General features: G+C 45.5%; 1 protein-coding gene across 1 annotated transcript; it reads left to right on the top strand.

Annotated features, from left to right (window-relative positions):
• Positions 1-2551: 2551 nt before the first annotated feature.
• On the top strand, positions 2552-23417 carry LHX2 (LIM homeobox 2). The gene is made up of 5 exons (XM_067309084.1): positions 2552-2809; positions 5665-5870; positions 6449-6831; positions 15322-15527; positions 23130-23417. Exons 1-5 carry the CDS (start codon positions 2552-2554, stop codon positions 23415-23417), a joined length of 1341 nt encoding a protein of 446 aa, XP_067165185.1.
• Positions 23418-24137: the final 720 nt, after the last annotated feature.

Genomic DNA, 24137 nt, shown 5'->3' with positions numbered 1-24137 from the left:
ATACAGGTTAAAAGACTTTATTATTCGCCGCACTTTTTTTTTTAATGAAAAAAATCTCTTTTCAAGTGAGTCCATATTTGATTCTAAAAGATTGTTTTGCTATAGCAATTTTTCTGTAGCTCATTATTCAATGATATCCTGGATTTTATTCGGAACAATGTAAATGTCATTCATGTGTCAGTGTGTACATTAGCAGCTTTGTGTTTACATTCTGTTACTTTCCTTGTGTTTTGGTAGCAAGGGTTGGATGTCTTCTCGTGTTTGCATATCCATTAAGAAGATAATCAGAGATAGCCTGTGAACTGGAGGTCATGCCATGCCTTTTTATCATGCTATTGGTATTACTGGTTCCAGCCACTCAGGCAATACAGGCATATAAAATATTATATTTTAATTACATAAAATATATAAAATCTTTTTGATAATTAGCAATGTCAGGTAAAGTATATGAATCCGTGACCTTTTTAAACTCTAAATATATAGAGAAAATATGTAATCAATTATGTGATAGGAAATTAAACCGGTATTAAAATACCTAGGGATAATAGAGTGTGCAGATATAAGGATACATATAGCAAATTGCTTAAGTAAAGGCAATACAAAGGTGTCCCACAGCAACACATGGTGTTCATGGTGTTAGGTGAGCTCGATTCCACTTCCCTGGTATTGGAGGCATATCGCCCATCACAGATGGTATTTGGAATGTCTTGCCGTTCAAGGGAAGAAGGGATAAATTATTTTAACCAATGTAAATGTTGTACAGCTCTAATAATTCTGTTGCACTTTCTAATCCGAATTAAAACATGAGTTTCCATTGTTTTCAAGCTCTGATTTTAGGACAGTCTTTAGATAGTTCCCACAGATGCCAAAGTAGCTTGCATTCTGCATGACCTTGAGGGCTCTGGTGGCTATTTCATGTACATCTCTGCAAGAGGCGCCTTATTCTCCTCTGCGACGTGCAAATGTATTTAACTGCTTGGAGCAATTCATACAGGTGGTAAAAAGCCAAATTGGTTATAAGAAAGCTCACAGAACACACAAACCCGGGAAAACTGTAATATAAAAGGAGTAATTCCAGTTTTAGAAGAGACGGTGTTCTTAACTTTACTACACCTGTAAGAGGCAGGTCACTATTTCAGCAGACAACACCTAACGCTAAAATACTAAGTGATGCGCTAAGTTGCAGTGCTGGCTGCGCAGCGCGGCTTGCGACCCCAGCGGCGCATTCAGGCTTACTTTCCTTTGTGCTGCCTTCGCTAACGCAATTAGAAGCATGATATTCGGCATCTCTAATATTAATTAGCGCTTCCTTGCTGCCCACCTACTGAATAAATATTTAGACACGACGAGCAGTTTCCCGTTGTGTAGCCTTTGTGTTCCCCGCAGACCTTCTGGGCCTGGCGTTCCCGCGGCTCGCTAGGGAAGCAAGCGAAGTGAGGAGCCTCGGCTCCCGCAAACGGGGCGGCCCGAGTTACGGCATTCGGGTGCGGAGCGTTCGTCGCGAGCGGCCCGCGCGCAGCCGGCGCAGCCCTCACGCTCCGCGAGCGCAAACAAACTTCTGACCCCCGCTTCCCCCCGCCGCTTTCTCCGCCGGGCGCCGGCGCGGCGCGGCCCGCGAGCGAGAGCGCGCGCGCGCGCCGCCCCGCGCGGCCCCCCGCGCCCCTGCGCGCCCCTGCGCGCCGCCCCGCGCCGAGCACATGCCGTCGGGCCCGGGCGCGGCGGCAGCCAATGGCGGCGGGGCAGGACATGATGTCAGAGGGGCCGTAGAAAAGGCGCGGAGCCTCGCGCGGCGCCCGGCCGCAGACGCGCCGCTCGCGCTCGCAGGCACCGCGCCGCGCGGCGGCTCCGGCTCCGCCGCTGCGCGCACCCGCGGCGCGGCCGCTCCGAGGGCAGAGGGGGGCCGCCGCCGCCGCCGCGCGCCCGTCCCCACCTGGTGCCCGTCCAACTCGCCCTCCTTCCCCCTGGCTCTTTCTCTTCCCAATGAGCTCCCGCGGGGTGGGGGAGGAGCGGGCAGAGGAGCAAACTTTGCCCCCGCGCCGCGGCCGCGGCCGCTGCCGGCCCTCCGGACCGTGAGTGCGCGGTGGGCGCCCGCCCCGTCCGCCCTGCGGCACCAGCCTGCTCCCCGCTGCCGCCGCCTCTCCCTCTCCCCGCCTTCCTCCTCTAAATTTCGCACAGTACCATGTAGTGGGCTTGTCGCTATTTTTTTTTATTTATTTCTCACCGAAGATGGTTTAATTTTTTGCGTTGCTATTATTTATTAACCCCTCCCAACCGTAAACCTGCCCAGCCTTCCGCCGGCTGGGCCAGAGCGTAAAGCCTGGGACCGCACCTGGGGCAATGAGCCCTGCGCTGAAGAAGCCTCCTAGAGGGATGTGCCGGGGCCACGCGACAGACTAGACCCGAGCCCCGAAGCCTGCAGCGCCGCTTGTCCCCTTGCCCCGCGCCCCAGCCCCGCGAGCGCCTCGGATCCGTGCCCGCGCCGCGGCCGGAGAGCTCTGCCGGGGCGGGCAGCCCGGAGCCGCCGAGCGACGCCGCGGGGCGGCCGTGCTAGATGCATGGGGGAGGGCTCCGGTTAATGCAAGTCCTGGGCTCCTGCAGGGACCCCGACAACTGTCAGCAGCAGCAGCAGCAGCAGCAGCAGCAGCAGCAGCGACTCGGGGCCTCCTCCTCCTCCTCTGCTTCCTCAGCGATGCTTTTCCACAGTTTGTCCGGCTCGGAGATGCATGGGGTCATCGACGAGATGGATCGGAGAGCCAAAAGCGAAGCGCCAGCCATCAGCTCGGCTATAGACAGGGGAGAGACCGAAACGGTAGGAGGCGAAGGAGTGGGAGAGTCATTCAACCCCCTAAACTTAATGAACCCCTCAAAGATTCCCCTTAAAATAACAGATCGGGGGGAAACCTATGCAAAATACTAGATCAGAAGAAAATTTAAGCATAAGGGTACCCCAAAAGATTAAATTAAGACATGGGGCAAGGCATGAAACTGTTAATTATTAATAATATGCATACTAATAGTAACGCTTGGGTGAAATGAACGGTACTGCTCTTGCGAGAAAGCAGAAATAAAGACCAGCCTTTTGGTAGCGTCCAAGAACTCCTTCCCTTCCCCCAGCCTGTCCGGCCTTCTAAAGTTTTTAGGAAGAGGCAAAGTACGCTTTTGTACAGATAACATTTTGGCACAGCGAGATTTTTGTCTGCAGAATGGAAAGACAAGCACCAAAGCATCCACTTCTATATTATTTTTCAGGTGGGGTGGCTACATTGAGGTAGCCATTATAGCATTAAAAAAATCTTTATTATTTTAAAATTATGTTTGCTTATAATAGTAATATGTATGAATATTGGCTTTGAAAACGAGAAATAGAACTAGAAGATGTGTTTCAGGGACACGAATGGATGCACATTTTTATAACTTTTATCACTTTTTATCTTGTGTCTGCTGATGTGTAGTAGTTGTATACTAGCACGTTTATACAATAAAAAGGTGCATCCTTCTGATTTGAGTTAACCTAGCAAAGCGGAAGAGATTTCTGAAGTGTGTTGACTGATTCAACATTTTATGTATGTTACTTTTTGTTACGGAGAAATGATAATTTTGAAGTGCCAAGATTCCGTATTTTGGTTAAATGCTGTCTTGTAAGCTGATATGGGCATGTGTAAGAAACATCTGTTCACGGTTTTTAAAACTTCATCAGTATGTGTTATTTCTCTTCATATTATGTCGAAATTTACTTAAAAGTAAACAGTAAGATTATCTAATCCTGAAATATCGGCTGAAAGAGAGCCTTTATACTACAAGGATAGAACATGATTCTGAACGTTTTTAGTTTTCTTTGGAAAAGTTAGTATTTTTCCGTACAATTAAACAGTATCAAATGATCTTTACTAGAATAAATATTATGGTATGATACCTTTATATATCTATATATAATGTGTATGCATATACATGTGTATATAATAAGCAGTGGGATAAAATACTGGCTCCTTAAAAAGATACAGACATTTCTGTATCTCAGAATATTGTTGTCACCGGAAAAGCCAAGCAGAAAAACTGTATTTTATTTAAAGTGGATTTACAAGAAACTACTTTGTTTATGAAACGATCACTAATCAGAGGTTAGTTAACGCTTTAAAGAAGCAAGCTATCAGTGGAGTTGTGTGGACAACATGCTAATATAGAGCTATAATTTTATCTACTTGCAGTCGTGATAGTGGACATGGTGTAATGGAAGCAATAGTGCTAATAGCGATGGGATTTTGTGATCTGTGCAAGTGTTGCATGAAAGTAATCAGTGTAGCATATGCTGGAAAAAATAGCTTCATTTCCTTTCGATTCTTCCCCTATTAGCTGTCTTCTCTCCTTTTGCTTTGCGCAAGGACTTAAGGCTCTAGAGGAGGCAAAAGTAAACAAACAACCTCCCTCCAGAACCAAAACAGACCGGTGTGTTTGTCACGTCTGTACAAAAATGTTTGGGGGTCTCTTGCACCGAAGCAGTCCGCAGTGGGTTTGAGCCCTGTGCCAGGGTGAGAGCAAGTGGAGAAGGGAATGGACAGCAGCGCATTGCAAGGTCTGCCATAAATTCCCCTCCACGTCTGAACCTTTTCTCTTGAACACTGTTTTGAGGTGCCGGAGGAAATAAATAAGAGTGCCTAAATGGTTTTCGATATTTTCCTTTTTTTTTTTTTTTTTGGTAGACGTTGACAGAATATGTATGTATTTGTTTTTTTTCAGGGAGTTTCGATTGGATTGTGATTTGACACTAAACTATTAAATTATATAGGGGTTACATTTAGTTTTATTGCTTCCAAGTTTATCCCAGCATAATCTAACGTGCTCTGTTGTTTTTTCCCACTTTCTTGCATATACATTTTCCACTATTTCGTTTTCCTGATAAAACATTCTGCACCTCGGAGTTAGTAATGCTCATCTCCTCCGCAGTTTTATTTACTGGTCCCTTTAGTGCTTTGGGTTACAGCAGATTCGGATACATTTGTTTGCAAGTTGGCTGCAGAGCGAGCCGTGTCTGTAGCTCCCTGACTACAAGGGGGTTTGATCGTAATTCACCCGGAATTTTATAGCTAGGAAAATACACACACACACACACACACACACACTCCACATACAGGCACTCACAGAGCCTTAGCTATTCAGACACTCTCCGTGTATCCATAATAATAAATTTTAAAATTAACTATCTGCGATTTGCCCTGCTCTGCGGTTATTGCGCCCGTTTATTGAACGGCATCTTTTCTGCTTGTTCTGGGACTGGCAAATCCACAAAAAGAAATTCCTGGGTCCCATTCGGACGTCTTCCTTAAGCCCCAGGTTGTTTTTCTTCCTGTTTCACCTTCCTTCCCCCGGGCAGGGGGCTGCCGCCGCCTGCGGGACCCTGGGGACGGGCGCTGCGGGCGCGGGAGGCAGGTCGGGGCGCCCGGGCGGGCCGCCTCGGAGCCCCCGCTCCGCTCCGCTGCCGTCCCCTCCTCTGCTCTCCCCTCCTCTCCCCTCCTCTGCTCTGCTCTGCTCTCCGCGGCGCCTGGCGAGCCCCTGCGAGGGGAGAGGGAAAGCCCAGCCCCGACGGCGGCTGGGCAGGGGGAGGGGGCAGCTCAGCGGCGCGCACGGCTTTCTGCCTCTCGCTAACGGTCCCTAATCGTTTCCCCCCAGCAGACCATGCCTTCCATCAGCAGTGACCGCGCTGCCCTGTGCGCCGGCTGCGGGGGGAAAATCTCCGACCGTTATTACCTCCTGGCTGTGGATAAACAGTGGCACATGCGCTGCCTGAAGTGCTGCGAGTGTAAACTCAACCTGGAGTCCGAGCTCACCTGCTTCAGCAAGGACGGCAGCATCTACTGCAAAGAGGATTACTACAGGTACAGCCTGCCCTCGGCCGCCCCCGGGAGCGGGGGGACCCGCCGCGGCCCCCGCGGGGCTCCTAAAGCCTCTCGGGGGAGGGGGAGCCCCGCAGGACGGGCCCGCGCCCTCGGGCACGGCCACCGCCGCCCGCCGGTAGCGGGGGGCTTCGAGCAGCTCTTCCCCCCAGGGCTGCGAGGGGAAGGAGGCTGCCTTCCTCCTCACCCTCACCCTCGCGCAGGGCTCCCCTTCTTCGCCTTCTTCGCCTTCGCCGCAGGGCTCCCGGCGCGGGGGAAGGGACGGGGCAGAGCCCGGCCGGGAGCGGGGCTGCCTCGCTGCGCGCTGCCGCCGGGCGCCCCGAGCCTCGGGGAAAGTTTGCGGGCCGGGGCGGGAGCCGCGTCCCCAGGAGGTGCGGTGCGAGGGGGGGGCGAGCGGCCCCCGGCCCGTGGTGCCCGCCCGCCCGCCCGGCGGGCGAAGCCCCTTCGCAAGCGCCCCGGCTCGGGCGGCCGCCAGCCCCTCTCCCCTGCCGCCTTCCGGGCGGCCCCGGCCAAGGCGGGACGCGCCTCTCACCGTCTCCTCTGGCCGTTCTGTTTTGCAGGAGGTTTTCGGTGCAGAGATGTGCGAGATGTCACCTGGGGATTTCTGCCTCCGAAATGGTCATGAGGGCCAGGGATTTGGTATATCACTTAAATTGCTTTACTTGCACCACTTGCAACAAGATGCTGACCACCGGCGACCACTTTGGCATGAAGGACAATCTGGTGTATTGCCGCCTCCATTTCGAGACTCTCATCCAGGGGGAGTACCAGGTGCATTTCAATCACTCGGATGTAGCCGCTGGGAAGGGCCCAGCACTGGGAGCGGGCTCCGCCAATACTTTGGGACTGCCTTATTACAACGGCGTGGGGACTGTCCAGAAGGGGAGACCCAGGAAAAGGAAGAGCCCAGGGCCTGGGGCAGATCTGGCAGCCTACAATGCAGGTAAGAGATCCCATTTCCCCCCCAAGAACAATTTAAAAGGTTTGTTTCTGTTCGCTTCCAAAGGGGGATTTCCGTTTATTTTAGCTTAAACCGTTAATAATAGTTTAGCTGCAGCATAATTATTGAGATCAACTGCTGTCAAATTGCAATTACAGAAGCTAATATGTTAGCATTTTTCACTTCAGCTGGAAATAAAATGTTTTGAAGCAAGGTCATCTGGTTAAGGAGGGGGGAGAAGGGGGAGTGTAGCCTGAAATAAAATCTGGAAACCAGAGACTGTAAGTTAGCACTTCAGAGAGCTGTGAATTTTCTTTTAGTAGCTACATTCTTAAAGGCTGCTGATGGGTGAATTATTCTGCCCTTTTCCTGAGCTCTTGCACCTCAGAGTTTTGGAAGGAAGGAAGGAGAGGGAGACGAAGGAAAAGCAGTGGCGGTTTCTCTAGGACCCGCGGCGGGAGGGGCGCAGGGGCCGCGGGCGCGGTGCCGCGCGGTGCCCGCGGAGCCCGGCCGAGGCGCTGGCAGGGCTGCGGCAAGCAGGTGTCTGCAGGCGGCCTCGGGACGGTTCGCGCAGCGACAAGTTGGGCTGCCGTTGTGGTCATCGGATGCGACTCTGGGAAGACTCGGGAAGCTAGCAACATCTCTAGCCTCAACCTTCCCTTGTCCTCGAGTTACAGCCCTCCAGCTCTTAACTGAGAGCAGCAGCGCGGAGAAAGGGAGCAAACCTGGCAGCAGCCACGAGCCTGCAGTCTCTGCAGAAACTCTGGCTCTCAGGTTCTCTGCGTTCAGCTGCTCACTTTCTGATGTGTTTCCTCGCTAAACATCACACAGCAGTATTGCAGTTTTTCAGGCAAAGGGATTCAAGTAGTCTCCTGCCCCACCAACCCAGCCCCCCCGGTCCCTGCCCCTCTTCCCCTCACTCTTCCCGGAGCGGGTAACTGCGGTGATCGCTGAGCCTTCTCGGCCGTGCTCCTTGTATGCAAAAGGAAAACGTTTTTGGACAAAAGAAAATATTTGGATCTTGATTTTTCCTAGAAGCATTCAAGGCAGAGGTGTGGGGTTTACTCCACACCGATGTGTCCGTACACTGTGTGCTCAGTCAGCCCGATCGATGCTGAAGATGAGACTCATTTGCCTCTTTCGTTGCAGTCTGCTCCAACTTTGTTTGCAGAGTTTTCTGTTGTTTCGATTTTGTTTGTTTTTTTAAATCTACAAAGTTCAGATATGTCGCATAGGGTGTAGAATTGCCTTTAACTTTTTTTTCCCCCCCTTTATTCTTCTTCTTTCCCCGGAAAGGGGGGAGGGCGTTAGGTAAAGGCCAAGTTTGCTGCGATTTGTTTCGGACTGTACCCCCGTGCGCCCCCCGACTCCTGGGACTGGCAGCTCGGGGCTGCGCTTTGCTTCCGCCTTCCCGCCCTGGAAGAAGAGGTGGGGGGACGGGGAGGAAGGTGCGTGTACGTGGGAAACCCAGGGGAGGTGCAGCGCGCCGGCTGCTGATGGGGATCACGGACTGTTAGTGGGCTGCCAGCACCGAGGACTCAGGGCTGGGGGAGGCGGCCCAGCCGCAGGGATGAGGCTGCGGGTATTTTGCCCCTAACGACGAAGTAACAACAGAGGCGAAACTGAGGGGTTTGCACTGAAAACGGCCAGGAGAAAAAGCGCATCTCTAACTAGCAAACACATCTCAGGAACAAAATTGCCACCTATTATTTATTTATCTAACTGCTGATCGTACTGGAAATAGTGCAAAAGTCAGTAGTAGTCCCAGTGGTGAAGGCCGATAAAAGGTGTAACTAGCGTTTTCCTGAGTAACAGTGAACTTTAAAACATCCAGAAAATCTGCGTTTTGCCCGTTTAAAAATGTTTCCTTTTCGGAGGGATTAGATGTTAATTGTCCTTCCGCTGTCTCCCTATGCAGGGCAGATGTTCAGATTCAAAGGACCTGTAAACCCAACCAGCAGCATCTGTCCTGGATAGGAGCACAGCCTGAGAAAGTCTCATTGCTCCCTGGCTTCCTAAATACACCGTCTTTAACTGTATTTTTTAAAATTCGTTTTCAAAATTACTTCCCTCCGATTTTTTGCTCTTTTAATTTTCGCTTAGACCCTGCAACTGCAGCTTAAGAGATCTTCCTTGAGAAAGGAAGGCTTCACTGCTTAAACTATTTATCATTAAGCCAACAATCCATTAATTTGTGTGGCAATAAGTGTCAGAGATTTTGGAAATCAAACGGGCTTGCCCGTTGATTTAAAATTTTACAAAACAAAAAAATATTTTCAAGTGTTCGATTTTTTATGTTTTAGATGGAAATCGTTTAGAAGTGTGATAGTTTTTCCTTTTTTTTTTTAATGGAACTTCTCGGTTCTTTCTCAGAAATGCACTAGAAATGCACAGTATTGTCATCTGAGGGGATTTGTTGCTGATGATCTGTAGAATATTTTGTGTAAATAAATCTCCGCAGAAAAGTGGGGAGGAAGGAGGACCCACAAACTTGGCCAGAGTTGAGACTAAAATTATTTTGTAAATGGCAGCAAATATTCATCTGCAGCAGGGATTGGACTGACTCTTTTTTTTCTACTTAAACGGGACTCCGTTTGCACAGGGATGATGGATTTTAGATGTGGATAGAGCCTGACAAGTGGAAAATAGCTTAGAAGGATGCCGAAACTTCAAAAAGATTTCTTTTTCTTTCTTTCTTCTTTCTTTTCTTTTTCTTTTTCTTTTTTTTTAAGTATGCTCCTGTGATCATAATTTCTTCTTTCACTTGTTGGAATGGAGTTCGGGCTTTTTAGGTCAGTAAATCAATGGCTGGAAGCTCGCTGAACACAGGAGCACCTGTAAGGAATTCTGAATACTCCCTTTGCGAATTAGACCCCAAACCTCCCACAGCCTGGTATATTTTATTCATTCGTATCTAGTCTGTCGTTCATATGAAGACACTAAAATATGCCTGAAAATGACGGATGTGCTGTGCAGACCTGGGGGCACCGCAGCCTGGTAAAATACCCATAACCTGCGCAAGCAGCAAAGGCGTTCGGCAATATTTCCTTTCTTTTCTAGCTGGAAGATACCTAGTGCATCAGCAAGAAGGCGGCTAAATATCTAGTCTAGACACCAAGCTCGGCCCAAGTGGGGGGGTAAAGGGCAGCCGGGTTTGGGGTTTGGGCAGTTCCGCTTGTGGGGGGGCGGCACGAGGCTGCTCCGCGTCCCGGGGCCGCCGGGGCGTTTGCGCCGCGCTGGGGCCGGTTCTTCTCCCGCACCGGCCGCGTCCGGGGGTCGGGGGGGTCCCGGGGGGCGCGGGGGGGTCCCGGGGGGGTCCCCGAGCCGCGGGGGCCGGGGCGCAGCCCAGCAGCAAGGTCGCTCCGTCCCTCCCTCCCCCCGCACGGCTCGGTGGCGGCGGAGCGGCCGCTCGGAGCTGCCTCTCTCCGCGGTTTGTCAGAAGTTTTTTTCTTGAAGAAAATCGGAAAAGCCTGGAAAGTTTTAAAGACCGATTTTATCTCTTTCCCTCCTCGTTTCTCCTGGGAGCAAAAGCTCCAAATATGCGTTCCTGCGACTACAGTTGCAGAGCGAGCAAACAGGAGCCACAGCTTTGAAAGGGGGACGTCACGCACTAATTTCCGAAGAAAAATAACAGTTCCCTGCTTCTCTTCCTCCTCCTCCTCCCCCTCCCCCCCCCCCCCCGCCCCGGCCGACGTGGTCGCCTTTGGGCTGCCCCCGGCACGGTGCATGTAGCCCCTCCCCGGGGAGCAGGGCAGAGAAGGGGCTGGGCCGGGGGCTGCGGCGGGCAGCGGGGCCCCGGGGCCGCTCCGTCCCGTCCCTTCCGCGCTGCCCGGGCCGCGGAGCCGCGTTTGCAGGCCGGGGAGCGGCGGCTCCCTCGGCAGGAGCCCGGACGGGCAGGTCGCCGCTGCCCGACCCTTCCCTGGGCCCGGCCGCCGGCTCGCCGGGTTAATCGCGGCGCTCGGGGAACGACTGCGCGCTCGCACCAGCCATTCAGCCGGCTTAATCGAGGGGAAAAAGCCCGGGCGGCTGCCGGCTGCTGCCTCCTGCCTCCTGCCGCGGAGCCCGGCTGCCCCGCTCCGGAGCCCCTTGTCCCGGCCGGGCCGCGCTCTCCCCCGGGAGGCGCCGCGCTGCGCCCCGGGGCCGGGCCCTTCCCTTTCCTTCCCTCCCTTCCCCTTCCCTTCCCTTCCCTTCCCTTCCCTTCCCTTCCCTTCCCTTCCCTTCCCTTCCCTTCCCTTCCCTTCCCTCGGTAACCCCGCCGGGCAGCGGCACACGCGGCCCTTTTGTCCGCGGCGGGTCGGGAAGGCTGGGGGGGGGGGGTTTGAAAAAGAGCTTTTTCCTTTCACCCGAACTCTCCTCTCTCGTGGCCTTGTGGTACTCAGCCTACAAGATAGTCGCCCTCGTCCTTAAGGCGGGCTTTATCTCCTTATTCCCAGAAACGCTGCTTGAAATTTCAAGGCTGAGGCGGCGCTTTCTGTGCCTTTCACTCTGACGCCTTGGAGGTGGGCTGCCTCCTTTCGGTGCCTCCAGGCTCACCAGAAGCAGTGAGGGTACCCTGCCCGCTCCGGGTGCCGCAGCTCCGTAACGGGAGCCAAGCTCCCCTTTTAATCCCGGTTGTGATAAGGGATTCAGGCATCTGCCTTATCTAAGTGCCTTTTTCTCCTTCCACCTGGAAGAAAGACTCTGTCTCTGTTCATGTTAAGGAGACTCTGTCTCACTTTTGTCCCCTTCAGGGTTACAAGTTCCACCAAGTCCTTTACACGCTTCAACCAAACAAGAAATAAGGCTGCACCCCTGCCTGTTCCAGTTAATCACAAGTTCCCTCTCCAGGCAGCAGCAGGTTAAAACACCCCTTGTCTCCCTTATTACAGAAGGAAAGGGGTGTATGTTCCCAAGCCACTGGGAAGGGAGGGCTGATGCAGGCACCAAATGTGTCTCTTGTTTCATCATTCTTTCAGAATTGGGATTAGTTTGCTTTCTTTTGGGGTAATTTAACATGTCAAACACAAGCTACTAAGAACAAAAGCTCCCCCAAAGGAAATTCCTCATTCCCAGCTTCTTCATGTGCCATATACTTAGCTATGGGCTAAGCACACGCTTTTTTTTCAGAACCCCAACACGTGGGGATGTGGGGAGCTGAGTGTGAAACGCTGCTCCCAACTTCCCTGCTGCAGATTGCGCTTGTTGCGGTAGCAGCACATCCTGCTTGTGCCCATGTCACTGTTCCTGGAGGTGGTTTTATGCATTATTCTGCAGAGGATATTTTGGTCACCAGTATCAAAACGCGCTGTTCCCATGTTAGAGAGCAAAGCCCTGTTTCCAGGGATGTTATCTGTGGACATCACCATCTTGTGGCGAAAGGGACATTCGTACCGTGGTGCTAATGGAGGAGACCGTGAGAGCCGGCCAGCGGCGAGGCCAGCCGACGGGCACAGCGGGGCGAAGGCCTGCGGGTGGTGGTTGGGGAAAAGCACAGGGGCCCTAGCTATGTTTTAGTGTCAAAAAAGAGACTTGTCACCAGTTCAGAAATTGCTTTATCACAAATTAGCGATGAAATATGTTAATTTAAGGCTCCTCTGTTCAACTGGCATTTCACCAAATGTGTTTCTGAACTAGTCTCCCAGCAGGAGTCCTAGATGCTGCAATTGGGTGGAAATCTTAGGTGTGGATAGCTCAGCAATTCATTTGGGAGATACACAGGAACGTACAAAGGAACAGGGAGGAAATGTCTGAAAACAGAGGGTTGCATGAGGAGCATGTACAGTACTAGTTTTATGACATGATGCCTTTTGCAGAAACTTTTCAGCTTTTACAAACTCCACATGCTTATACCCTTGGCCCATTCTGTATCTGTGCCTGTGACACCCACAGACATTTCAGATTCTGCAAGAGATGCATATAATGCTAGATCTATTAAAATAAACTTCTAAGGATGGTGCTGAGTACCACAGCTGAGAGAGGAATTAGCATTAACTAGGAAGATTTATGCCAGATTAGGTGGTGGGGCTTGCACAAGACAAGGAACAGCAGACACCCGATGCACTTTCAAAATCTGTTCTGTAACTTTCTTCCTAGAGAAAGACAACAGTTCTGTCAATCTCAAATGGCATATATTTACAGTTATTTTAATATTACTTGTATTTAGTAGATGAGGAGGTAAATTTATGAGAAATTCACAGAGCGAAGGTTCCTCATCCAGTCAAGGCTTGATGGAAAGCTGATATCCCAGTTCCATTCTGGGAAGATTTAGAATCACTTTTGTTTCCTTGGATCCTGAATGTACCTCGTTCTTTACAGAATAGGTTGAAACCCAACTGCTACATGCAACCCTAGGGTTTGTTTTGTTGCATGGTAACACAAACAGATCCCAGTTTTTCAGGTAAAGATTTTGAGGCATATCCTCCTAAATCACCACCTTCTCATTTCTGGGAGGATTTGAAAGCATTGAAGATAACACTCACAGGCCTTTTCCGTTTCTAATATCTAAAAGTCTGTGAGTAAATTTTAAAACTGAGTACTGCATTTCTTCACATTTCCATAATACCATTTGCTATGAGCAGAATAGTGGCAGTTATTCCTCCCGGCATGATATAGAGGAGGGACTGCAACTCCGAGGGAGCCTGGCGCACGTGGGGTGACTCCAGTGAGGCAGCCAGGCCTCGGTTCTCGCACCCACGGAAGACCCTGCTGCGGCCCGTCCAGCCCCACCGCGCTGCATTTTGCTGCCTGCTTCTGTGTTTCTCACCCCTTCGAAACTCGGGTCCTGCCAGTCGCCCCCGAGACAAGGACACAAGAGATTCGCTGCTTCTTGCTGGAGTTTGGCACCAGACAGTCGGTCTGGAAAGGATTTGTACAAATGTGCACACATGCACACGCACGCTCACACACAGATACACAGCGCTTTTGGTTTAAAATGTTTTGGGCTGTTTTTTAAATTATAGGCGTACAGAAGCACACAGAGAAGTTTGAGGCTTCAGATACTTTTTACATATCTATTAAACAAACCTGCTTTTTGTTTTCAGATTGAATTTTCGCAGGCCTTACTCCATAACGTGCCATGTCTTTCAAAAAGTTTTGGAAAAGCTCAGGTTTGCAAAGCAGTCATTGTACATGTACATGCTGCAAAACTGCTTTTATAGTATCTGTATGCATTTATTGTTATGGGTACATGCATAATATGAATATTTTTAAAAACGGGTTTAAAATGAATGCCTTTCAGAATTCATACTTATTCCATAGGGCTGAACACCTCTGATAAATAGTATGTATTTAAAGTAAGACTCTAAAGATATACATATCTATGAGATGTACTGAATTGTAATGAATTGGTGATAACGGACAATTAAAATAAATCTGTTTATGTGTTTAAGAAATTGATCAATAATTCACATTTTAAAGCTCCCAAAATGCAGTATTTTTCTGATTTTTTGGATGCAACATATAACAGGAGATAGTAGTGATTTTTCCCTACTTTTAGCATAAAACTTTTAGAATATTAAAAGGGAGTTGCAAATATCGGAGCAGAGAAATAAATTAATGACAGCTTGTCAAAGCTAATTTTCAGTTATATCCCTGATATTTTTTTAGGGGATTTAAGCCTGATCCTTAATGTTGTTTTAAGAGTTTTTCTGTGGTTTACTGTATGCACACATATATTAAAAAATATTTTTGGTCTATGAGAATATTTTGCTTGGCTTTCAACATTTAATACTATTTGATAATTATAATAATGTTCCTTGCTCCTAGACATCGTTTAGAGTCATTACAGTTGATTTATGCAGATATATCAAGTAGTCTTGTTCAGTGATTTCAAAGGGAAATAACAAAATTGATCATTTGAGCTAGTATTTCCAAATGCTTTTTTTTTTAATGAAATATAAATATGTAAGTAATTGAAAATGTATATTTTTCATTTGGCATGCCACTGATATGTTGTATTAACAGCTTTATTTCTTTAGCTAGTCAAATTATAGTCATAATTTGGTGTCTGCTACCCCCAAACTTTATTTCTTTTATAGTGTTTCATTTAATGGTCTCTCCTGTGCTCTACAGGGTTTACTTTGATGGAGGAAATAATTATAATTTTAACTGGTCTGTTCCATGGAGATTTAAGTGGACTGTATTGTACAGCTTGCTTTGTACATTACAATGCAATTTCCAGTGATACAAAGTACATTAAAACACTTTACAGAGTTGAGGACAGCTACTGTCCTCCAAGCTGCGAGTGGGGGAAAGGCTGTGTAAAGCTAGAGGAAAGAAAAAAGGAAGCAGACCTGACATTTTAAAAGCCATAAAGAGGCAGGTGAGGGTCCTTGCGGGCTGGTTATTGTACGGGGAAAATAGAAGATGCAGCGATGGAGGGGAAGGCAAGTAGGGTTTGTACCAGTACAATACATGCCATGGCATGTTATTTTAATTGCTGCGCTCAGATGAACTGCAAACAATGTTGGTCACAGAGCAATAGATTTACACGCCTTTTCCTCTTGTTGCCTTAAGCTTTAAGTTGCAACGAAAACGATGGTGACCACCTGGATAGAGACCAGCAATACCCCAGCAATCAAAAAACAAAGCGTATGAGGACATCGTTCAAACACCACCAGTTGCGGACAATGAAGTCATACTTTGCTATTAACCACAATCCTGATGCCAAGGACTTGAAACAGCTAGCTCAGAAAACCGGCCTGACCAAAAGAGTTCTTCAGGTAAGAGCAAAGTCTTTTCCCTCAAAACAAATAAAATATCAGTTTTAGATTTGAAACATTGTGGATTTTGCTTGTGTTAAAGCTTTTCTTATTTGTTGATACCTTCTGTAAGACTTCAGTTCAAGCCTAGAAAGTGTAAGAAAAGTTATTTCTTTTCAGCTTTCCAAAGGCAGAACGCTTGGGTTCTAATTTTTTAATGGCAGTTGTGAAGGTTTGGGGGTCCTACTTATTTAAAGTTAGTTAGTTCTGGTGCATATTTTAGCTTCCAATCTACTGCAAGAAAAAGTAGATTATTTTTGTTAATGTGTCCATTGTAATTAGCGAACACTTAATTTAGAAATTACCATGCATGGTTACCTTCACAAGAAATTAAACATCTGGATTTATTTTATCAGGACAGGGAAGATGGTTTTTCTTTTGCAATTGAAGTGGACATAAAGTTGATTTTTCAAAGATTAGATTTCTTTTATTCACAGTTTAGTAACTTAGAATGAAAGAAGACAGCATTTTGAAAAGACTTTTTCACTGAAAGCTGGATTTTTCTTGCTTCAAGGATATGTACTCCATTTGAATTATTATGGGAAGCAAAAGTGAGAATATTAGTTGATACAGCTCCATTTTAATTTATAGTCATGATTCAAGAAATCAAATTTTAATGGGCACTTATCCAAATAACCATAACCAGACATAAATGTGGACATGTGGGTGCGATGGCGTGCCAGAATCTACTACTGAAACCTTTAAATGAATCCTGATTGTAGAAAAATGGTTTGTGGGCTTCCTAGGGGCAACTGGGGTTCAGGGACAAAACCCTAGGAAAGCTTTGTGGGCAGCTCTCACAAATTCATAGGCAAGTGGAGGGCAGTAGATGAAAAAACACTGAGAAAAACTCAATTCCCTGAAGAGATTCTGAATTTTACAGTGTTAATACCTAACAGAAAGAGAAATAAAGATTTTGTAGGATTCCCAGTAAAAACTGCTAATGACAAAACTGGATGTATTTTTTTCTCTTGGCTATCTCCTATGTAGCTTGATATTATTTGTTTTAACGATGCTGATTTGTGGTGGTGGGACAGATTCCTTCCTATATAATTGGAGCACATCCTAATACTAGATGTAGTGTCTCTCATAGCAGCTCTCCTTTATCCATGTGTATGAAAGAAAGAATTTTCTGCATTTATCTATCCTTATTTTGACACTTCTTTATTTTATCCTCAGAGTTTAGACACAAAGTTTAGTATTATCTATTCTGTCTGTTACAGTACATTCACACCTGATTTATCTGAGCAATTTTCCATACTGCACTAAGAAATGAGATCAGTGTCCACAAAATGTCTTTCTCTTGATCATCTTTCTGTTCTCTCTTCTCACTCTACATCACTTTTGACTTCCATCTCTCTCTTCTCTTTTCTTCTAATCATCTGCCCTTCCATCTCATCCACATTATTTTCTCTGTTCCTTCCTTCTTTTTTATAATGTATTTGCTTGTCTCCAAAATTTGACTCCATGTCTCCATAACACTTCAGTCCCTTGTCCAGTTTCTTTATTGCTTCTGCTTCCATCTTAAACGCACTGCATCTTGCAGTTTTAAGGCACTTAATGTTCTTTTCTTTTGTGGTAATCCTTTGCAATTCCACTAAACTTTTTTCATGTTTTTGGTAATTGGTGTTTCACTTCTTTTACTTCCGCAGTGAAATACTCCTTTATCTCTGGGCACCTTTAGCAGAAGAGTGGTGGAAGGTAATAGCTGGTGGTGAGGATTGCACCCAGAGGATGATACTGTTGGAGGCACTTCAAGAAAATGACTCAGAGTGATACTTTGTCTAGGGTCACTCTGATGAGTTTTCCTGTCTGTTGTGAGCACTTTCTCATAGTTTTTTGGCCTTTTTGGTTGAAAATTAATTTGGGCCATGAAAAAAACAAACTTGCTTTTTGGATTTTGGAGCTTTTGTGCCCAACTGGCTTATTTCTAACCTGTCAGAGGAAATAATACGGGTTTCTGAAGCCACCGAGGCAATTTTTCAAACACCAAAGTTCACCTATGCTAGTTTCAAGGTTGCTCCTTGCTGGGGAAAACTCTTCATGGTGTTGGTTACTGAGATAGTGTCACTTGTTAATTCTTCTGAGCCGGAAAGGTTGGCATTCCCTCTGCGTCATTTATTGAACACGAAGTAATTCACTGACACTATTGATCTAAACAAGCATCATTAGTATTAATCTCTCTTACATACTGAAGGCACACAGACTCCCAAACGTATGCGCGTACATTCCAGTAGTAGGAAATTTTTAGTATTCTCTATGTTATTGTTAGGCATATTTGTAAACTGTTGTATTTTCGATATGTTCAGGTCTCAGTTCAGCTGATGAAAGACAGTGTTTCTTTATGTACCATCAATAGAATATATTTTAATATAAAATACAAGACAGCAGATGAAGACAAAGACAGCTGTCTCTTGTACTGAAACCAGTGTGCTTCCTACACGTCTGCAGCGGAGTTCCTAGGGTTTTAGGAAGTGGCCACGGTGCCCTTACTGTATAGATAGTCCCACATAACATGTAAGGGGGTAGTTTGTTGGTGGATGAGTGGAGAATTTGGCCCGGCTCTTAATGATCTGTGATATGAGACTTGGAAAACGTGACTTCTCTCTTGGCTGTACATGCAATTAGTCATCAGCTACCCATGTTCAGAAGTAGAATGGCAGGGAAATGTAACATACTGCTTCATAAATTACATTTCCTTTGGTGGCTTTGTAATGCAGACTATTTTCTTTAAGTAGCCACATTAGAATCACAGTAAGCCTATTTATATTTGTGCCCTCTGTTTTTATTTATTTTCGCTCACATTTAACTTCATGTTTGCAAATTGATTTGTATACCTCTTGTACTGCAGCCGGGGAACACGAGCCTATTATTGTAAGCTTTCATATGTAATTAAAGTAACCAGCTAATTGTGAGCTAACTAATTGGCGCAAATGTTATTCTTTGGGAACTGATCTTTCTTCTTCCGAGTTTAGAAAGGGAAGGTGGAAGTAGATGGCCCTAGGAAGCTATGGTTTGCTAGCTACAGATGTGTCCAGTGACTTCTTCTCTCCCTGGGAGTCTGGAATATGACTGTGGCAAAAGCAGTTCAGGAACATAAACCGTTGTTGTTCAGCGGGGTGTCTCGTACGCCACTTGCACTTTTTTGAACTGCTCCCCCGTAATGTTTCTATGAAAACATTACTGCATGCGTTTGGACTTGGTTAATTCAGTTACCAGCAGTCAACAAGCATGAACATTTTCCCAATCATGCGTCGGTACCCTGCGCTACCTTTCAGCAAAGACTTACTTTAGGATAGCATACTGCAGACCTTTTACTAAGACGTCATTTACAAAATATCCTATAATTCTCTTTCGACCGTGTGATTAATAATCAGAGCAGAATAATCAGAACATGTATGCAATGAGTGAACATAGTTTGCTTTGTGGTGCAGCATCCATTACATTTTTATTTGTGTTTCTTCCCTTATTAGTTAGTAAAATTCAGTAAAACTAAACGTCTCCCAGGTAGCTGTGTGAATTAACAAAATTGTGCTTAAAAATTCGGTTCTAGTGCAAGCTATTCATATTACTAATATATTATAGTTGCAACAATGGAGACTTTATAAACAAAAATTAAAGTTATCTGAGGCGATTACATGGCCTTATTCACTGCAGTATCTGAATCCTTTACAGTACTTAGCGCATTTATTTTCAGAACTTTCCTATCCTTATGAAGATGGTATTTTATTCCTGTTTTACAGTTGGGGAATTGAGGCAAAGAAAGGCGAGTTAGTTGTGCAGATCACTGCGGAAATAGTATAATATTTTAACCGCCGACCCATTCTGCCTAGTTGTTGAGTTGCCCAGCTACAGACGTTCAACTCTGTTAGCTAGGATGTAGTAGAATCAATGGTTGGTCTCGCAGCTGCTTTTATTTTCCAGTGGGAGTTTTGTTCCGTAGTTTTCCTCTTTGATTTGAAACAGCTCAGCCCTATAATGATACAGTTGGACAGAAAAACACTAAGTACTTCCCACTGATTTTGTTTATTCTTCAGTACTGAAGACCAGATTCCTAATTGTGTAATTGATGTGAGATAAGTCCTACTGGAACAATTCTTTCAGTTATGTATATTTGGGTCATTATTTCCTTGCTTTAATGTAATACCGATACAGGTGCAGGGCCCCAATTACCAATACGAGCGTACAGCGCTATCGCCGTTATGCATGGGACAGCAGTCCTGGCTCGCCAGCTCTTACACGCTCGTTTGCACAGCTATAAGTAACAACACAAGGCAGCAGAGAATCAGGCCTACATTCCTACAACCAAGAAAACAATAGTTTTAATTCTTTCAGTACTCTTCAATGGGAAGTCTTTGCTGAAAACTTTCATATCTTAAGTGCAAACTAGAATATTGCAGTTGTGATAAATATTTTATGCTATTCCTTTCTAACATAAAGCAAAGTATTTTCAGAATTCTAATTAATCAATATTTAGATGTCTTTTCAGTAATAATATGAATATTTATTATTGGACAACTTTAAAGATCTTTATAACCATTAACCAATTAACCTTGACAGTATCTCAGTAAGGAAGAAAGTGAAATTAGTCATATTACCTATATTTTTGGATAATACTTACAAGACTACGGATATTTTCTATGTCTAACGCTAACATGAATTACTGCTACTAAAGGGAGACTTTTGCTCCCTTAGGAGTAAAAATGTCACATTACATGTGCAGCTCCTGAAAGCAGCATTAACAGTCATCTATGAGAGCATCTGAGCACAGGTTTGGACCCATATTTAATGGAAGATAAAGGGGAACCCATGAGCACCAATAATCTTGCTCCATTTCTTTACTTATTACATATTTCAAATTACAAACGGAGACAATACTTTAGAGTCTCTTGCTCAACTAAGGTTAAGGATTAGTTGGACTTTTAGGTACAATGTGAATGAACAAAATAGTTAAGGTGTCTTCTATGGTTTTACAAACTTTTAACAAATTGTTTTGTGAATAGAAATGGAAATTTTACTCATATTTGGAGAACTTCCATATAAAATATATATATATATTTATGAACAGTAGTGTGAAATTATGTGGTAGTCTATGTATATGCAGTCGGACTAGTGACTTTTTGTTTTAATTATGACGTAACTGTGCTATACATACCTGTCAGCAGCGAGCGGCTCTAAACTTCTACTTAAACTTTGCATGTATTATCCTTTCTTACACTTGCTAGAAGGTATATTAAAAAAATCCAAACCAATTTATTTAGTTTGTGGGGCAAATATAAACTATTTCTTACTGAAAGGTGGAAAACCCCATAAATGTTAAAATTCCTGTTTTTTTGCCATTCCTGCTAACTGGCGCTTGAGACTTTGCAGCTTGAATGATCAGACCAGACTAATTTCTTTCACTCACATTCCTTGCCTTCCTCGGAGCCACGCAGACGCACTCCTGCGACTTTTCTTGCGTGGCTCTGAATGAACACTTATGTGAGAGGAAGACATTGTTTGGCTGTGAATGTTTCAGGCAAAAATATCACATTTGTTTTTGTTTTTTTTATTTGTTTTATTTTATTTGTTTTTGCCTAGTTTTGACCACGTCACTGGCCTTTAACAATTATACCGCTATAATGGGCTTTGCTATAAAATCATGAATATATTTTTGCCAGTGTTAGTTTTAGGAGAAAAAATTTGATTTCTTGCCATATGTGAAACCTCTATATAACATTTAAACTAAGTGTTTAACAAAGGTAACACCAACATAAGCTGTTTTAAAATACTAAGCTTTCAGAAGAAAGGAGCTGTAGGGATGTTAGTTATTCATGGGCTGTGAACGCCACTGCTGTGGTCACTAACAGCATTTGTGCCTGAGCATCATACCCTTGTGGCATCCCCTGGCGAGAGGGCGAGAGAGAGTGGGTGCAACCAAAGACCTCTGTCTGGGGGAGAGAGCTCTCCAGGGAAAAAGCAGGAACGCCCGGTCGCGGGAATTTGGGGCTGGACATCCGTAGATGAGAAGAAAACCAGTCAGAGGAAAAACAGTCTGCGTGGGCACGTTCATCAACCCTGACTGTGGCTGGCGAGTTGCGAGTGTGACGAGGGTACCCTGTGGGGCTGCGTTATATTCACGTGTCGCTCTTCCGTTAACGGTGACGGTCTGGGTTAAAGCAGACCCAACGGCAGGGACCAAGCTGTTTCAGGGTGAGGAGAGGCAGGGATTTCTGCAGACGTTGGTCTGGCCATGTAGTGGCCTTGTGAGCTCTGCACACTCGGTTCCCCTGTACCCGCCACACAGGAGAAATCTGATGGAATAAGTGTGTAACTATACAGATATTTTCACTCCCTTAGTCCCTTTCTCTGATGGATACGCAGATGATGCGGCTCTTTGCATCTGCAATGGAAAGACTTGATCCTATTCCTTAAAGCAGGTCAATGTGGGGACATGATGATCAGGACTGGGTCAGTTGTAAAGAATATAACAATGACATAAGGCCTTCTGATAACTAAGCACCATGAAATTTCAGCTAGTTTATATCAGTAAAATTAGCTGTTATCATACATACATCAGGTTGAACGTAGGGTATTTAATGACATTTTGAAATTTAAGTAATATTTTATACCTGTGTTTCATACAGGTTTCACAAACACATTTCATTATATCTATTTTCAAACAGATTAGACATATTTTATCTTTAAACAAATCCTGCAAGCAGTGGAGAGCACTAACTTGGACCTAAACCTTGAAGTTTAATTGGAGAAGATGAAGTCATAGCTTTTGTCCTTCATTCATAGTCAGATAATAAATAGATAATGCAAGAAGTAGCAATCCTGGAGAAATATTTCTGAATGTGGATACCATTTCTTCTGAGATTACAGTTTTGAATGCAATCTGAGTCTTTAATACTATTCAAGTCTCTTTTTCTACCTTCATTCCAGTACTGAAAAAGTATAAAAATGGAGCCTGGGGTAGGCGATAGGAACTGAGGCATTTGAGAAGGATTAGTTAGAAAAGAGTAAGAAAGAGGGACAGTTCTTTCAGAAAAGTGGAAACGCTGCTGAAACTGCTACATGAGAATGTTCCTGAGGGAGCTCTGGGGGCCAGCAGAAAGGCAGGGTGCTGTGGGTAGGATCTGGGTCACCTCCTGCCTATGATGGGAGATGGACTTGAGAGACAAGGTTGGTGAAACTCATTATTTTGTATTCATCAGATGCTTGGTTTCTGCCCCATCCTGACAAATACTTCTGGGAGTGAGGGCAATGGAGGATTCATGGGGGCTGCCAGATTTCTAAGCATCTTTATGCATAGCCTGCAGAGAAAGGCTCCTCTCCTCCATCCTTAGCCCACTCATGTCCAAGCAGTCTGTTTACACAGAGAGTTGCAGGAGAGGGAAAGAGGATTGCTTTACCAGGCATGCAGAGGATACTTCTCATGATTGGGGCTACTCTTCTAACATGTTACCAGTAAAAACATCTTCCCCAGTTCAAGTGCTGGTGAATTTGTGAATATGCTTTTGCTTTTTTTTCAACACTGCAGCTCTTTAAATGCTACCCTGTTATATTAAACTATTTCAGGTTTGGTTTCAAAATGCCCGAGCCAAATTCAGACGGAACCTCTTACGTCAAGAAAACACAGGGGTGGATAAGACTTCAGATTCAACACTCCAAGCAGGGACCCCATCAGGTCCTGCCTCAGAAATATCCAATGCCTCCATGAGTCCATCCAGCACTCCCACTACCTTAACGGACTTGACTAATCCTACTATGCCTACTGTGACATCTGTCTTGACGTCAGTGCCCGGAAGTCTTGAGGTTCATGAATCTCGAAGTCCTTCACAGACAACTCTTACAAATCTTTTCTGATGACTCTTTCTCAATAATTTCTTTAAAAAAGAAATTATTCTTAGTTGAAATTCCAAGTGTATTTTAATAGAGGCTTTGAGCAACTGACTAACCACAATTAGGATCTCTCCTAAAAACAGAAGGAAATGTAGTGTTCTGGTATTATGGAGTATGGACTGAAGAATAACTTGGAAGATCTATTGCAACACAACATTTGTGTAACTGTACAGTTTTGTGGACTGAGCAAGGGAAACAGCAATTAATTTAAGTTGGCTAAAGCTTCTGTATTTTCAAAGACTGCCATGTGCCTTATATACTGTTTTATCTACATACTTTGGATTCCATGTCCACTTCTCTCTTTTTCTCTCTGTATATTTATGACCAGGGCAAAAATGTTAAGAGTTTGTTACTTTGAATAGTCCTAAGCCTTTCATTGGTTGCTTTGTTGTTTTAGAATTTTAAGGTCGAAGTCTGTTCGAATACCAGAATTTGTAAAATCTAACCAGTAATAAAACCACTTATGGAAACTACTTGGTAATGGCTGCAGTTACATTTAACATTAATTTCGCAATCAAGATAGGCTGATTGTATTTAAATGGATTAGAAAATTGCAGTTCAAACACAGTATCTGCCTAAGATGAACTAAATGTGTTGTATACATGCCTCCTGTTCCTGAAGTATGTATGGGTGAGAAATCCAGCTTGTACAACAGTCTAGATATTTTCATTATAGAGAAATAAA

This window comes from Apteryx mantelli, chromosome 21 (genome assembly GCF_036417845.1).
Source record: "Apteryx mantelli isolate bAptMan1 chromosome 21, bAptMan1.hap1, whole genome shotgun sequence".
NCBI lineage: Eukaryota > Metazoa > Chordata > Aves > Apterygiformes > Apterygidae > Apteryx > Apteryx mantelli.
The sequence above is the reverse complement of the archived record's forward strand: the minus strand, read 5'-3'. Positions and strand labels throughout refer to the sequence as shown.

Coding starts and splice junctions, on each gene's coding strand:
- LHX2 (XM_067309084.1), top strand. CDS start 2,552: ATGCATGGGGGAGGGCTCCGGTTAATGCAAGTCCTGGGCTCCTGCAGG. Junction 5,871..6,448: donor TGCAAAGAGGATTACTACAG/GTACAGCCTGCC, acceptor TCTGTTTTGCAG/GAGGTTTTCGGTGCAGAGAT. Junction 6,832..15,321: donor TCTGGCAGCCTACAATGCAG/GTAAGAGATCCC, acceptor TGTTGCCTTAAG/CTTTAAGTTGCAACGAAAAC.